Raw genomic sequence first — 16221 nt, 5'->3', positions numbered from 1 at the left:
CGGAGTATATATAGTGTGTGCATCGGGCTATTATCAAAAGGTTTCGTGGTGTAGTTGGTTATCACGTCAGTCTAACACACTGAAGGTCTCCGGTTCGAACCCGGGCGAAGCCATTTGATTAGTATATGCTTTTGGTAATATATTGACCAAATGTTTTAGATAATGTTTCGTTGTCAGGGCCCTATCAGCAACTAGCTTTAGTTCCACTGTTTTTGGCCCACTAAAATTGGGTCGCACATGGAAACAAATGGTTCCTACAATAGTCTCCCCTACATAATCTATTCTGGTAAACGTAACAAGTTTTTAAATCATATAGAATTTTGAATTCCAAGAACATGTAAAATTTGATGTGCTGCTATAAACTACTCTTAAATAATAAAATCTCACATTGTCAGAGATGAATTATTATATACTAGGTTTTTTGTTCTTACATAAAAAATTGATTGCTTTGTTGTACTAAAATTTAATAGTAATGTTTAGTCAGAAACATCAAACTTTAAACATTTTTGTATAATTTCTGTGGTTTTTATTACTGAGTCAATACATACTTTTTTGGATATGAAGGTCCACACACACTTATTTATTTAGTCTAACTACTACATAACTAAAAGGATTAGCTAGTTAGATTTGATATCATAAGTATATATACGTAGACATCCATCCATCATTCTAAAGTTTTCTAACTAAGTGTCGTGCTGCAATCATTTATCATCATTCATTGGATTTTGTCTCAAGGCAATTTACAAAAGGGGACATTTCATTATTTAGGGAATGCAAAGAGACGGACAAAGTTTGCTGGTCCTTCTAAGTTAAGATAGCTCTTACCTATCACACACACTCGTATTTAAGTATTATATACCTTGGTTATTTATGTCTACATATCAATTGTTGATATATATAGTAGATGTGTGTATTTTGAGATCTCATCTACACATAAAACATTTACATGCCATAATAAAATGGGTATGGACCAATTTGATATCGACAAGAGGGTTTTATTGATAGATGCACGTCTTAAAATTGGACATATAACTTCAGATCATATCGTAAACAACCAAAAAAAATAAATTAAAAAATGATGATTTATGTGTTGCATCTTTCATATTTGGATTCCTTTTCAGTGTGGGACAATTTTTTTTTTTTTTTGTCAACGAACAGTTTCTCTTTTTGTAATTCATTAATATGGCTCTAGTCAAATTTATTCTCCACCATGTTATTTTGTTTTCCTTTCGCATGAAGGATATATTCGTCGAATTCACAAAAGTCACCTTACAAAATTATTACTATTAGTCTATTACCTTAGATATTACTTATTAGCAATCACATGCATGATCAGTGGGCAAAATGTCAAGTAATGAATGTGTAAATAACAATTTAATCTATAGAATGCGATAAAGAAAATATTTTTGCAGAAAGTAGCATTTAATTTTGCGAAGAATATTGCATCCTATTGGCCAAGTCCCCTTTTCTGGAATAATATATATCCCTTTTATAATCTATTTTGTTACCATAATTGGTATTGAACTTTTAATGACTAACTAGTAATTAGATAAACTAGAAGAAATCTTGTGCACATGACATGACAAATCTATTAATACTATACTATACATACATATTTAGATCACAGAGTTAGTCATTTCCATGATAAACACAATGCGTGATTAATGCTGATGCAAAAGAGAAAATCGCGTAATTTACTTCACAGATCTGATTAGATTTTGGTATTTGTGACAACCTTTATTAAAATGTACTCCCTCCGTTCCTTGAAGTTTGATGTTTTAGTGTTTTGAGTTTGTTCCACAAAGATTGATTTTCTAGATTTTTTTTTATTTTTAATTAATTGATTTTAGTAAATCGTAGATTTCAAGGCGTAATGAATGATTAACTGTTTCAGATTACTATTGGTTCATAGTTTATTAAAAAATATTTAATAAAAGTAAATAATTAAATAATGATTATTTCTTAAGAAATGTGAAATCTCTAGAAAATCAATTTTCTAGAAACAGAGGGAGTACTACGCTCTATAGTCAAACATAAATAGTTTCAAATGCATCTTTAAAATCTAAACATACATAATCAACCCCAAAAAAGAGTCTAGATCCTAGTCAATACCGACGCATTTGTTTTGATGTGACCAATTAACCATATAGAAATGTGGCTTATCCATCTTTGTTAGTTTAGACTTTTATAATTTTGGTGTGTTCTAGAATGTATATGTTAATCAGGCTAGTGTATTTTCAACAATAAATAATTGCTAATATTGTATTAAGATTTAAGAGACAATTATTTAAAAACAAAACTTGAAAAGAGAGGCTAAATAATTAGTGAGTGGGGTTATAAAATAACTCCACTAATTAGGCTGCGTCATACAGGATTATTGCTTCCGTCGGATCTCAAATGTGGACCTACTACCGACACTTCTGACTCATGCTTCGTCTCCGAACACAAGACTTCGAATCTTAAAATTAATTTTCTTAGATTTGTCTTTTTATTTATTTTTCTTTTATTTTAAACAAAACAATTCCCTCCAACTATAAGATCCAACGGCTAATATCACTCTAAACCTTTACAACTAAATCTAAATCTCCACCGTCCGCTTCATCATCTTCCTTCTTCTTCTTCTTTCCCTCACTCTCAGATCTCAAACCTCACCAAAAAAGATAAAACTCACACTTTCTCTCTCTCTCTCTCTCTAGAAAAAGAAAGAGTGAAGAAAAACTTATTATTATTCCCATTTTACCCCTAACTGAAAAATGGTTGAAGCTCAATCATGGACAACACGGCGGATGAGCAATCCTAGATTCGACGCCGCCACACCAACCATTGTAGACATCCCCGGAACACCTCCACACTCCTCCGCTTCTTCACCCCTCAAACCCTTCTTCCTCTCTTTCCCTACCGTATCTCCAACAATCCTCACGGCGGCGATAATCGCCGCCTGGTTTGGCTCAAACATAGGGGTCCTCCTCTTAAACAAATACCTTCTCTTCTACTACGGTTTCCGTTACCCAATCTTCCTCACCATGACACACATGTTATCCTGCGCCGCTTATAGCTCCGCCGTAATCAACGTCGCCGGAATCGTGCCACGTCAGCACATCTTATCTCGCCGTCAGTTTCTAAAGATCCTCTCTTTATCAGCGATCTTTTGTCTCTCCGTCGTCTGCGGCAACACTTCGCTACGTTATATCCCTGTTTCTTTTAATCAAGCTATTGGAGCCACCACGCCGTTCTTCACCGCCGTGTTCTCTTTTCTCATCACCTGTAAAACAGAGTCCACTGAAGTTTACTTAGCTCTTCTTCCGGTTGTCTCCGGCATCGTTCTTGCTTCTAATTCTGAACCTTCTTTTCATCTTTTTGGTTTCCTCATCTGTGTCGCTTCCACCGCCGGTAGAGCTCTCAAATCCGTCGTCCAGGTATAAATCGGTTTGGTTTCTTCAAATTTCCGGTTTAGTACCAATAGAATCCGAAATTGTGTTCGAATTTCGATTTTATTACAAAACATCTCTCTTAAATATGTCCGAATTCAGTTTAATTATAACAAATCTGAAGAAATTTAGACCGGTTTATTCTTAGAACTGAATTGAGTCCGGTTTGGTTCAGTCTCTGTCTGAGTTTCAATCTATAGCATTTAAACAGGTTATTCACATTTCAATCGATCGGTATGATCGAATTGCGTCTGAGTCTAGATTGGATCTCACTTTAATCCGGAGGAGTTGTTGTTTGAATCCGGTTTTTTATTGGTTTCGTTGAACCGGATTTTGTAGGGTATAATTCTGACGTCGGAATCGGAGAAGCTACATTCGATGAATCTTTTGCTCTACATGGCTCCAATGGCGGCTTGTATCTTACTACCATTTACGTTATACATTGAAGGAAATGTATTAAGAGTTTTAATCGAAAAGGCGAGGACGGATCCATTGATCATCTTCTTGCTAGCCGGGAATGCGACAGTGGCATATTTAGTGAATTTGACGAATTTCTTGGTGACAAAGCATACAAGTGCTCTCACATTGCAGGTTTTGGGGAACGGAAAAGCCGCGGTGGCTGCCGGAGTTTCGGTTCTTATATTTAGGAATCCGGTGACGGTGATGGGAATTGCCGGATTCGGTGTGACGATTATGGGTGTGGTTCTCTATAGCGAAGCTAGGAAGAGATCCAAATTGCTTAACCAGAAGTGAAAAGTGAGCGAAAGAAAGATAATTGGATTTAAACCGGTGAAGTAATTTTAAATTTTTACTTTTTATTTTTTCGGTTTAGTTTCTTGATTCTTTGGAACTCTGCTATTGTTTTGAACCGGTTTGGTTCGTTTGAGAGGGGGCAAATCAATTTAATTGTAAATGGTTGAGATTGGGGAAAAACTATGAAATGAAAAAAAAAAAGTGGGGATATATATTTATGTAACAAAAGTGAAAAAGTAGGGAGCATATTAAAGGAAATAAGATTGTATCTTTATTTTATTTTCCATACTTTTAATTGTTTTTTCTTTTTCTTTCTTGTACTGTTATCTTTTATAGTTTGTCTTACCAAATTTATCGAAACATAGTGTGGGAAAAAGTTAAAAATAATCAATTTCTTTCCACTCCTGGATTTGAGTGTTTTTCTGTTAGGCAAAATCGCATTTTCATCTGGTGGGTTAAATTTACACATTCTTTCTTCTTGTTTTTTGTTTTCCTAGCAACTTGCAGCTTGCTCTTCTCTTTTTTGTCAACTTTCTCATTATTTCACTTGTAATATATTGTTCTGGATCTTGTATTCTTATAATGATTTGGAATTATTATTTTGATCTAAAACCCATTGAGTCTAGCATAAGATATTGTTCTTTGTTACAAAACAAAAGTGTTAGGCATACACACATTTTTAATTGTTTACTATAATTGAGTAATCAAGCTATAATCACCTGAACCAACCTAACATCCAAAATTTAAGCAGTATTAAATGGGTTTGATAAGATGATGATGTTTTAGCTAATGTAGGTTAAGTTTATCATTAGACTTACTTGTCAAGGTTTTTGTTCCAATTTAGCTAGTTAACCTTTTAAGGTGGTAACACTTACATGCTTCATTTGATATATGTACACCAATCTAAGTTGTTGTGGTCTCATTCTCATAATTGTATATATATAAAAATAAATCTAACGTGTTGGTTGGAAAACCAAATTTTCTTCAAGAATTTATAATTAAATTTGTTTGTCTGAAAAAGGTGTTAAAATAAAATAAGAGGAGAAAGATAATGACAGCTTATGTGAGTTTGTCTTTTGGTCCAATACATACGAGCCTATTAGTTGATTTATTATCAGTTTATCACTTTTGTATTATTTTGTTTCTCACTAATTCAATATAACAAAAGTGAAAAAGTAGGGAGCTTAATTAAGGAAATAAGATTGTATCTTTTTTTTTTCTTGTAATGTTTTTATAGTTTGTCTTGCACCATTGCATTGACAATAATCAGATTTATGAAATAGAGATTGAAAGTAACATGATATGATTCGGTTTCGGGATCACGTAACATCAGTGTTCGACTTCGCTTACGACAGTAAAACAACAACTTCTTCTTCTTCTTCTTCCCATCAAAAAGTGCTAGTGGCATGACCGCAGCTATGTGATTACCAAACCAATAAGAAGTTACATCCAGATTAATGGAACACATTTTGTGCCATGTCTTGTTGCCTGAATTGAATGACCATATCAGCCAGTTCATCTTGGAAACGCAGAAGCGGTTGTCGAGATTGCACATGACAATGATCAAAAGCGTTTACATTTGTAAAGGGAGCTTTAGAGACCACTTGAAACGTTTCGGTGTGCAGATCGAACGATAGAATTTTGGTTTCCTCGCAGTCATTGAACCAATGAAGCGACCCATCTATACAAATAGGTTTGGAGTTACCAAAAACCCGATAGGGAGCGGCTGGAGAAACATACCTCCAAGCGTCGGTGTTAAAGTCGAAAACCTCGCATGTAGTTAAAGTCGAAAACCTCGCGTTTTCAAGGCCAATTTCTAAAGAACTGTATAACCAAACGGGCTTGTATGTGCCCGTGATTTTGTCTTTACCGAATCCAATATCAAGCTCGTCGAAATTGGCAGAGAGGAAGAGGGCGGTACCATCTAGTGAGACCCACCACTATATCTGCCTACGTATTACGTATATATATATACACATTAGATTTTGGTCTTAATAATATTATATTTTTCTTTTGAGCCTGGTTTCTTGTTGTTGCTTCCAAGTTCCAATAATGTTGAAACAAAGCCATGAACGCTAAATAAGAATCAACTTTGCAACTCTAGGAGATTCATGCGATGCAATTTTCAAGTCACGTGGACTATTGTATGTGACGAATAAATTTTGACTTCTAAACCACTGTGAAGAATTGGTCTGATCTTATTGGCTTCACACATTTTTGTACCAGGTGCTCAGATGCATATTCAGACACAAACTCAAAGGCTCTTAAGCTTAAGGTATGACGAATTGACGATCAGTAGCTTCTTTCTCCCATCATTTTTCTTCATGATAATCTCATGGGCTTATGTGAGTTTGTATGACTAAAAATACCAAAATTTTCTTCAACAAGTTGTGAAGAAAATGACAGCTTATGTGAGTTTGTCTTTTGGCCCTATGACTCTTAACCCATGCGAGGCTATAGTTGATTTATTATATCACTTTTGTATTATTTTGTGTTCATTGATTCAAAGTGTTTTGTTTGGATAAAGGGAAAAGTAAAGCATTTTGGGACCAAATTCATGGAAATATCTCTTAGAAAGAAGAAGAACATATGCCATTCTTACTTCTTCACATATGTTTGGTTGCTCCAATCTTTCGACCCCTTTTTCCAAAATGTTATAATATATATATATATATATATATATATATATATATATATATAGTTGATATATTAGTGTATCGTAATCAATTATACCCATTACTATTGAATCATATATGTAGTCTACTTGTTTGTAAATGTGTCACCCTCATATCATAATTCGAATTTTATCCCAAAATGTGTGTGCGAGTTGTAGACACACATGTAGATGACGTTACATAATTGTGTGTGTGTATAATATGTTAGATTTTTACTAGTGTTGCAGGGTAAATAAATTAGATCCGACCTGAATGTCACGTGAAAGGTAAAAAATATATTATAATTTCAAAGTTGATAATGAATGTAGACAGAAGAGCAAATTGCATTTTGACTTTGGTCTGCAGAATTGCAGTTGAATCTCGTGACTAATGGAACGGCCTATTTTTTTTTTCTTTCTGTCATCGTCTCTCACCTTTTCCAAGTAGTTTGGATCGAAACACTTTCACGAGAAACCTAAGAAACTTTCCAGGAAAGTATTGGTTCACATAAACATTAAATCACACCTTTCACAAAGCTCTCTCGTGATTTCTTCTCCTTAACCACATACTTTGCTTTTTAAACTTAGTCCATTGCATCTTTCTTCTATATACATTAAGTCATCAACATGTTTCCTCTTCATACGATAGAAAAAAATATATCTTCTCGTGTGTTTCAAGTATCATATTGCTCTGATCAATGGAGAGGAAACAATCAAATGCTCATTCCACTTTCGCCGACATCAATGAAGTTGAAGAAGAAGCAGATCAAGAACCTCAACAGCAAGAGAACAACAACAAGAGATTCTCTGGAAACAGAGGACCAAACCGAGGGAAACAAAGACCATTCAGAGGTTTCAGCAGACAAGTTTCGCTGGAGACAGGTTTCTCAGTGCTTAACAGAGAATCTAGAGAAAGAGATGACAAGAAGAGTTTACCGAGGAGTGGTCGTAGCTTTGGCGGGTTTGAATCAGGCGGAATCATCAACGGTGGAGATGGTCGGAAAGGAGATTTCAGTATGTTTAGGACGAAATCTACGCTGAGCAAACAAAAATCTCTATTGCCTTCTATAATAAGGGAGAGAGACATTGAGAATTCTTTAAGAACTGAAGATGGTGAGACCAAGGATGATTCTATAAATGAAAATGTTTCTGCAGGAAGATACTTTGCTGCTCTTAGAGGACCCGAATTGGATGAAGTCAAGGTAACAACTAACAACCCTTTTTCTTTCTGTTTCTCTCTTCAAAGCTTAATTAGTTAGGTCCAATTGTATTCTCTTGTAGGACAATGAAGATATTCTGCTTCCAAAAGAGGAGCAATGGCCGTTTCTTCTAAGGTTCCCGATTGGATGCTTCGGTATCTGTTTAGGACTTAGCAGTCAAGCTGTTTTGTGGCTTGCCCTAGCGAAAAGTCCTGCTACAAACTTCTTACACATCACACCATTGATTAACTTAGTTGTATGGCTATTTTCACTGGTAGTTTTAGTCTCTGTCTCCTTCACTTACATACTCAAATGCATCTTCTACTTTGAAGCTGTCAAAAGAGAGTATTTTCATCCTGTTCGAGTCAACTTCTTCTTCGCTCCTTGGGTGGTTTGCATGTTCCTAGCCATCAGCGTACCTCCCGTGTTCTCACCAAAATACCTCCATCCCGCCATTTGGTGTGTTTTCATGGGTCCTTATTTCTTCCTCGAGCTAAAGATCTACGGGCAATGGCTTTCGGGAGGGAAGAGGCGACTATGCAAAGTCGCAAACCCGTCTTCTCATCTTTCTGTTGTAGGGAATTTCGTCGGGGCCATCTTAGCTTCAAAAGTTGGATGGAATGAAGTAGCTAAGTTTCTATGGGCAGTAGGTTTTGCACATTACTTGGTTGTGTTTGTAACACTTTATCAGAGACTTCCCACCAGTGAAGCTCTGCCTAAAGAGCTTCATCCTGTTTACTCTATGTTCATAGCTGCCCCATCAGCAGCAAGTATTGCTTGGAACACGATATATGGCCACTTCGACGGATGTTCAAGAACTTGCTTCTTTATTGCACTCTTCCTATACATTTCCCTAGTTGTGCGGATCAATTTCTTCACTGGATTTAAGTAAGTCCATCTCGTGTTTAAATATTTTCTCGGTTGATAATATGTTGATGCAACTAAGTATCTAAAGGGTTGTGCAGGTTCTCAGTGGCGTGGTGGTCATATACTTTTCCTATGACAACAGCATCAGTAGCAACAATAAAGTATGCAGAGGCAGTACCCGGTTACCCGAGCCGAGCTCTAGCCCTCACTCTTTCCTTCATTTCTACAGTGATGGTCTGCGTTTTGTTTGTCTCCACGCTTCTCCACGCATTTGTCTGGCAAACTTTGTTCCCAAACGATCTTGCAATTGCCATTACAAAGAAGAAACTTACCAGGGAGAAGAAACCTTTTAAAAGAGCTTATGACTTGAAGCGCTGGACCAAGCAGGCTCTGGCGAAGAAAATATCTGCAGAAAAAGATTTTGAAGCCGAGGAAGAATCGCGTCACTGATGTAAAATCATGGAATACAGAAGTATCTTTCAGATGGAAATAATAGTCAAGAAAACATTTTAGATATAGACACAAGTAGGTGAGCAGCTTGTTGTATGTATCTCCAGAAGCATGTTTAATAATAATATTACATCAATACTACAGCACTCAAAATCCCATTCACACTCCAAAGCTAAGCTGAATAAGAGATCACACAAAAAGGAAATCACAGTGTGACATGAATCAAACAGGCAAAGAAATGGTCCTCTGGTTTGCTAAGTTGGTCTGTGCTGGTCGGAGGTCCCATGAAGTAGAATGCTGTGAATCCTCAGGTTTAATAAAAGGCAGAGTGATCTCATTGATCATTAATTCTCCACAGAATGGGCATTCGCTGGCAATAGCATCATCTAGCTCTGATCGAAGCTGCCTCACAATAAGGAAAATATGTCAAGCCATAGAAAATATTAATAGAAGACTTAAAAAAAGTAAAGAAAAATGAAACAAATGTCCTTACCTTGTCTGCAGTAGTTGTGCTAGTTATGGGTTCATCAGATCGATTACCATTTATATCCCTCCGGGTTTCGCTACCAAGCAATGTGAGCTGCTTCTGCAGATCGAGTATGTGCTCGGCCTAGACAGATATTTGGAAAACCAATCCAAAAATGGAATCACAATTTCAACATGGAAAAATAAAGCCCGAAATTTATGTATTTACTGCAAGTAGAAATGAGAACTAAGCTGCCGGCAAGGTAAATTTTACCTATGGTAACTCAAGAACGAACTAAATATTGCCCAAATTTGCAGTATCTAATATGCAGAAGGAAATAAGAGGGAACTCATAACAAGAACTCATGGTTCAAGACTTACTTGTTCTTCATGTGCACAGCTTGTGACGTGTGTGATCAGGCACTGTGCATGGAAAGAGTGCCCACAAGGAAAGACATAAAAAGGAGCCAATGGTCCCGCTGAAGAATATCCCTGGGCCATTCTGAAATCCCCGGCCATCATCAAGATTTTACGTTTACAAACCTGGTAACACATTGAAAAGGAACAGGTGTGCTGGTGATTTTGGTGCTTTGGAAAACACAATTCATATCTATATATAGGTAGACACGAGATAAAGGCTAGTCAATCTTAGGATGATCATACCCCGCATTCCTCGTCGCGGTCAATTACAGCATATCTTTGAGTTAGCGCACTAATATCATTTCTAATGTTATCTGCACCACGTGTGGCATCATTCATCTCCTCTTTCAATTGTTCTATTTGCTTGTTGTAATCCTCGAGAGATGAGCAAATCGCTTCCTGAAAAAGCGTATTGAAGAAAATTACAAGAGAGCAGGAGCAACTTGTTTGTCCCAAGACATGTGTGTCTGCAAAAGAGGAAACGTTGACTAACCTTGAAGTCATCAATTAAGGCAAAGTCCGGAAAGAAAGGCAAAATATCTTCAATCTTTAGAAGGCCATCAGTTTCCTTGAGAAAGGCAATAGCTTTCCTTATGTTTTCCCTTTTAGCTCCCTTTTCCTGCTTGACAACATGCTTTGCAACCATCAGCCACAGCTTCTTTCTTAAGTCTTCATCATCTTCAACCTTATCAGCCTCAGCCATAGCAAGTTCTGGATCAATCTGTAAAACAGAAACCGTTTTCAAACACTACCAGAAGAAAGTTCAGACTAAAATGGTTAACCAAACTTTCTGCACATTAGCATAATAAAATATGGTTTTCAGTAAAATATTTGTTTCAAAATACGTTTTCAGTTACAGATCGCGCGTAGGAGAAGGAAGTGAAAAATACTTTACTTTTGGTATTAAAATGGATTTATTACCTGAAGAGCAAGGGCTACTGCCTCTTCATGCATAGACATCATGCTGTATATATGGACACAGGCACGGGTTCTCTTTTCCTTGAGACATAGGCGCAACGCATATTTGGGATCGTAGAAAAATTCGGGACCGTTCTCCCGTCCTTTCCCAAATTTGCATTGCAGAAAACGGAGGAGGGCACTGTCATCTTCCTAATTATATATATAAAAAGAACCATTATGTATCACTTTAGAAACCTCTTGTCACAGAATCACATGCCTCTTAAGTTTTAAGGAATCAAAAGCAACCATACCTGCTTGGCATATAATGAGAGAAGCAGATTGTGAATCCCTGGATCCTCGGTATGCAGACGGTGGACGCAAAACTCAAGATATTTGATGACTTCATGTGTCTCGTTCCTGAAATTTAATTTGGAGGAGTTACTGGCGAGATTGGTAACACAACGTGAATGGACATATAGTTAAGATGTGGGACATTACTTTGCATGAGGTTCGCTAGAGTAACGCATCATTGCAGTAATTAATCTCCTTGGATTAAGATTTTTGTTGGCCATCCATGCTTCCACGGTTTCATATGCGTCAAGCATAATAAGTTCTGGAGCAAATTTATACTGAAATGTGCAAAATATATTATAGTTTCAAGACAAAACAAAGATTGGAGGACGACATAATTTCAGAAGATCCCAGTGCTAATTTTTACACACCTGAAGTTCAACTGAAACTGAAGATTTTTGGAGCACTTCCAATGCTTTCTTTGCTTCACCTTGCTAATAGATAAATACAAAACTTATAATGTAAACTAAACAAGTCTGACTAAGATATTGTTATCTATATGGATTAATCGAGAAAAGAAAAACTTATCATGCCATTCACCTGAATATAATGGTGAACTACAATTTCATACTGCTCCTTCAAGTTTGCAAAATATACCAATTCCTCAACCCGACCATAACTACAAGAGAAGAAAAAAAGAGATAATAAGAAGAAAGAGTTTAATACCCGCAAGCAAGGTATCCTATGAGATGTTCTGAAAACAGTGTTTAAGAGAACAAATTATCCCAGAAAATAATACACATCATCATGAAGGTCTCACTGGCTTAAAGATAGAATTTAATGGATCGCCTGCGATACTTGTGGAATTTACCTTTCCAGAAGTTTCATTGTGGTTGCCTCATCCAATACATCCTTGCAATCGCTCATGAAAGCACGGAATTCTTGAATGACTGAGTGATACTCCGAGTCGCGATTTTCTATAGCAGTGTCATCTTCCAAAAGCAGCCGATTTATCTATATTCGCATTCCAGGAATATGAGACAAAGTAACAAGATACAAAAACTCAGAAAGCAAACCGGTGACGAAATCAATAAGAGGAATTAAGGGAATAATAGATGTTTTCCAAATATATTTTTAATGAGAAGTGAGACCAGAGACAACAATAGCTAAACCTTGTCCAGATACAGCTCAGTTGCCCATGTTGATATCATCGTAATTTGGCATTTATCCTCCTTTGAAAGATTATCAAGCTTATGCAACAAGAATGTTCTTAAAGCTTCCTGCAATCACATAAGGAACAAAAGGCAGTGAATATTCAAGCCCACAAATGAAACACATTTTTCTCTCCTGAACAGCACGCACTGGATTAGAGATTTCTTTATGTTATAAAAATAAAACTAGCAAAGAGACAAACGTAAATGCTTACTGGTTCGTTTATACTAATAAACTTCAAAGTGACCTCCTCAAAAGATATTACATAATTGACCTGCAAAGAAAACATTGTACCACGTCAATGATGCATTACATCACGAAAGAACAAAGTAAAACAGAGGAATCAGAAATTACTTTCGCGTAGAATGATGCTGCTCGCAGATATTCCTTATTGGTGAATGCAGCTTCTGCCTACAAAAGAAGGTGCCCAATCCACACATAATCAAAACCAGAGAGATTATTCCTGCCAAGTGTCTATAGGCAGGCGACAGCAATATAACACATGTGGCTCAAAACCAATGCCTATTAACTTAACTGACTAAGTCAAGGGGATCACCTGAACTAAATAAACTTGGTCTCTCTGGAGAGGGTCACGACAGTTTGCTAAAGCTGCAGCATAGACTTTCAAGTCCAGGTAAACCTTCCACATATCTCGGCCTTCGTCAATCACAGAAACCTAGAGAATATATCAAAATCCCAAAATGAGAAGTGAAAGCAGAATTTATTAGAGAAATTTACTACGGAAGTTTTACAATCATCATAAATGAGTAAGCCAAAACACACCTGGAATATCGAATTTTGATCATATGCATAGAAAACGCCAGCAGAGGCATCACTGCAAAGTCCAATTATGCCCCTCACAACTGAATCTGACGTTATATCAAACTGGAGCTCTTCAATGATTTGTTCACTTATGCGATTCACAACCTACCCCACAATTTAGGAATGCAGAAACCATAAAGTAAGCATACTTATGAAACGAAACACTTATATGCAGCCAAATCAAATGATACGAGCCATAGGTTTCGACTTCGATCTCAGAGCCGTTGTTAACGTAAGAGAGAGAGAGAGAGATTTAAGCAAAGTTTCCTTTTAACCAAAGTCTCTCTTAGAGAATTAGGTTAATTGTTAGAAGTTCTGTTTTCATTAGCATAAAGACCTTTAGTTATTGATATACATACGCCAAGATTATAACTTAAAGCATAACCCTAACGTAAAAAGGAAAACACCCAAAACCTAATGCTAAAAGGAAAACACCCAAAAACCAAATACTAAAAGGAAAAAAACCAAATATAAAAAACCAATCACGTTTTTGTTGATTTCACACGGTTCTGAGTGATATTGTAATTCCGTATCATCAAACTAAAATACATGCACGAGGAATGTATAAACCTCATGTTTCCACACATACCTTAACCTTATTCCCAATAAGAAGCAAGAAATGATATTCAGAGAGTGCCATCGAACCAGGCTTGACTGCTTCAGTGCCATCACTCAGTTTTGAGTAGTCCAAGAGTGCTTTGTTCTCCACAAAGTTCTCATCACCATTTGGATAACTACCAACAAGTTTCAATTAAATTACAGAACGAAATTACCAAAAAATATGAAAAGTGAGCAACAAATAGAAAGATCCAAATAATTATTTCAGAGAGACACTAGTACTGTCATTATACCTGTGCTGAGCTCCAAAATTTAGGCCACCATGATAAATTCCTGTCCCTGAAAGCCATGCAAAATGCACCGCTCTTCGTTGCTTTATATAGAAATGTAGCTCACTGAAAGACGATAAACATTATATGTGCAGAGAGCAGAGTTACACATTGTGATTTCCTTCATACGCAAAATGAGCCCAAGGTAATCAAACACTTGCCTGTTTGGTATTTCACCAGGAAGTTCCATAAAATGGACTGCACGTTCTTTATAACTAGCAAAAACAGACTGGAGTAAACACTTAGTAGTTAGAAATTGAATACAAGAAAAGCTAATCCACATTTTCCAAAGATCATAGATTTGATGTAAGTAAGATCTAAACAATAAGACGTGGATCTAATTTTTCGATGCGATATTTGAAAGGAGGAACAAGCATGTTTGACATTTGAAGCCCAACCATTAGCGACTAAATTGGATGCTGTTCAATGATATAATGTGACCTTCCACTTAATCTCCTAATGCTAGCATTTCATTTCAAATGTACAGAAATCATTACATAACAGAACAGAGTTTAGCTTACTTCTAATGTTCCAATCCCTGTAAACGAGTAGAGTCGAGTAGGTGTTACAGCCATCACATAGTACCTCATCCCACTGCTTATGTTGGCCGTTTCCATCTACACATTTGTTTCAATAAAAGACAGTGATTGGAATAATAAACCAATGGAGGAAACATATAATCTCAACTCGGAATAAAATGTTAGTACCTGCAAAGCCTTGAAGGCTTCGGGAAGTTCATCTAGTTCAAACAAAAACTTGATGTACTTCTCTCTCTTGTCCTTCTCATCCACGGCCATCTCAAACAGCTGCCCATCCTGAGTGCCCACAATGATCTCCTTAGTAGAAACTGAATTCAGGGAAAGACAGAAGAACATCAATATTGATCCATGCGAGAAGAACAAGACTCATCATATCACACCAAAAGCATAACCTTCTGTTATCTGTTGTCTATTCCAAGCCACAGCGTTAACCACCAAACCTTTCAAACGGCTCAACACACGCGGCTTAGGCCACTTTGTATGAGTATAAAAAGTTTCAGCTCCTCCAACACCAGTGACTGTAGCAATGCAATGACTACCACCAGGATCAACAAAAACCTTGTGAATCGATTGCTCCCCAGTCCGACCAACAGCGAGATCAATTTCTATATCCAAAAGGAAAAAGATTCATCTATATTTCTCACAAATTGAACTTTTCACCAGTGAATTAACAAACAAAAGAATGACAAAATTGAGTATACCAGAAGAACCCGCAAGTCCGAAATCATGGCGGATAATCCATCCTTTACTTGTTCCAAGAACAATTACATCATTCCCAGCAGCCATACATGTAATCATGCCACGATTCTTTGTGGCATTTCTCTCAAGAAGATCAACTGAAAACGCTTGCCTTCCTTGATCCATCTTCTTCCCCCTCTTAATCAAAAACTGCACATATAAAAACTTATGAACTTAAAACTCTTATCCAGATTTTTTGAGTTTTTGACCAATTAATTTACACCTCGAAACCAAAATTCAAAGATGAGAGATCGATTCTGAATGAACACATTGGGAACTTTAAAGCGAAGATTATCAGAACCTTGCAGCAATACTAAAACTCGGGATTGTGTCGATTCATTAAGGTTTCTACATTGGTTACAACAATCGGAATCGTTACCTTGGTCGGAGATCTGATCGGCGAGCAGGAGAAATTGGACCCGGTTTATAAAATCTGATCAGCGACACAAAACGCCACCGTCTTTTCGAGTGGCTTCCGTCCGACTTATATTTAATCTGTCTCTGTCGTCCAACGAATTCAAGGCCGACTTACTAAAACAACCAAAACGGCTACGTTTTTGAGTTAAGAGGTAAATAGTTAAAACGCAGTGTTTCACT

At 36.7% G+C, this 16221-nt stretch overlaps 4 protein-coding genes and 1 non-coding gene across 5 annotated transcripts; 3 read left to right on the top strand and 2 right to left on the bottom strand.

Annotated features, from left to right (window-relative positions):
• The first annotated feature begins 39 nt into the window (after positions 1-39).
• TRNAV-AAC lies at positions 40-113 on the top strand. Its single transcript has one exon. It is a non-coding gene; the product is annotated as a tRNA-Val (tRNA).
• Positions 114-2555: 2442 nt separating this feature from the next.
• On the top strand, positions 2556-4488 carry LOC9326002 (probable sugar phosphate/phosphate translocator At1g12500). Its single transcript, XM_002892646.2, has 2 exons — positions 2556-3416; positions 3768-4488. Exons 1-2 carry the CDS (start codon positions 2754-2756, stop codon positions 4179-4181), a joined length of 1077 nt encoding a protein of 358 aa, XP_002892692.1. The 5' UTR covers positions 2556-2753; the 3' UTR covers positions 4182-4488.
• A 924-nt stretch (positions 4489-5412) lies between these two features.
• On the bottom strand, positions 5413-6918 carry LOC110225040 (F-box/LRR-repeat/kelch-repeat protein At1g09650). Its single transcript, XM_021013627.1, is given in 3 exon segments — positions 5413-5742; positions 5744-6105; positions 6915-6918. Coding segments are annotated over 3 exon segments (696 nt in total).
• A 318-nt stretch (positions 6919-7236) lies between these two features.
• Positions 7237-9496, top strand: LOC9326001 (guard cell S-type anion channel SLAC1). The gene is made up of 3 exons (XM_021012196.1): positions 7237-8036; positions 8116-8921; positions 8999-9496. Exons 1-3 carry the CDS (start codon positions 7533-7535, stop codon positions 9348-9350), a joined length of 1662 nt encoding a protein of 553 aa, XP_020867855.1. The 5' UTR covers positions 7237-7532; the 3' UTR covers positions 9351-9496.
• LOC9328753 (vacuolar protein sorting-associated protein 18 homolog) lies at positions 9394-16141 on the bottom strand. Its single transcript, XM_021012195.1, has 24 exons — positions 16004-16141; positions 15588-15774; positions 15279-15491; positions 15055-15194; positions 14869-14964; positions 14509-14576; positions 14312-14413; positions 14050-14194; positions 13422-13565; positions 13195-13314; positions 12993-13049; positions 12853-12912; positions 12599-12706; positions 12298-12440; positions 12027-12105; positions 11858-11920; positions 11634-11764; positions 11447-11552; positions 11157-11345; positions 10729-10956; positions 10479-10634; positions 10197-10358; positions 9844-9960; positions 9394-9752 (listed from the first exon to the last, which is right to left on the bottom strand). Exons 2-24 carry the CDS (start codon positions 15748-15750, stop codon positions 9573-9575), a joined length of 2970 nt encoding a protein of 989 aa, XP_020867854.1. The 5' UTR covers positions 15751-15774; positions 16004-16141; the 3' UTR covers positions 9394-9572.
• Positions 16142-16221: the final 80 nt, after the last annotated feature.

This window comes from Arabidopsis lyrata (assembly GCF_000004255.2).
Source record: "Arabidopsis lyrata subsp. lyrata unplaced genomic scaffold ARALYscaffold_1, whole genome shotgun sequence".
In the NCBI taxonomy this organism is placed as follows: Eukaryota; Viridiplantae; Streptophyta; class Magnoliopsida; order Brassicales; family Brassicaceae; genus Arabidopsis; species Arabidopsis lyrata.
The sequence above is the reverse complement of the archived record's forward strand: the minus strand, read 5'-3'. Positions and strand labels throughout refer to the sequence as shown.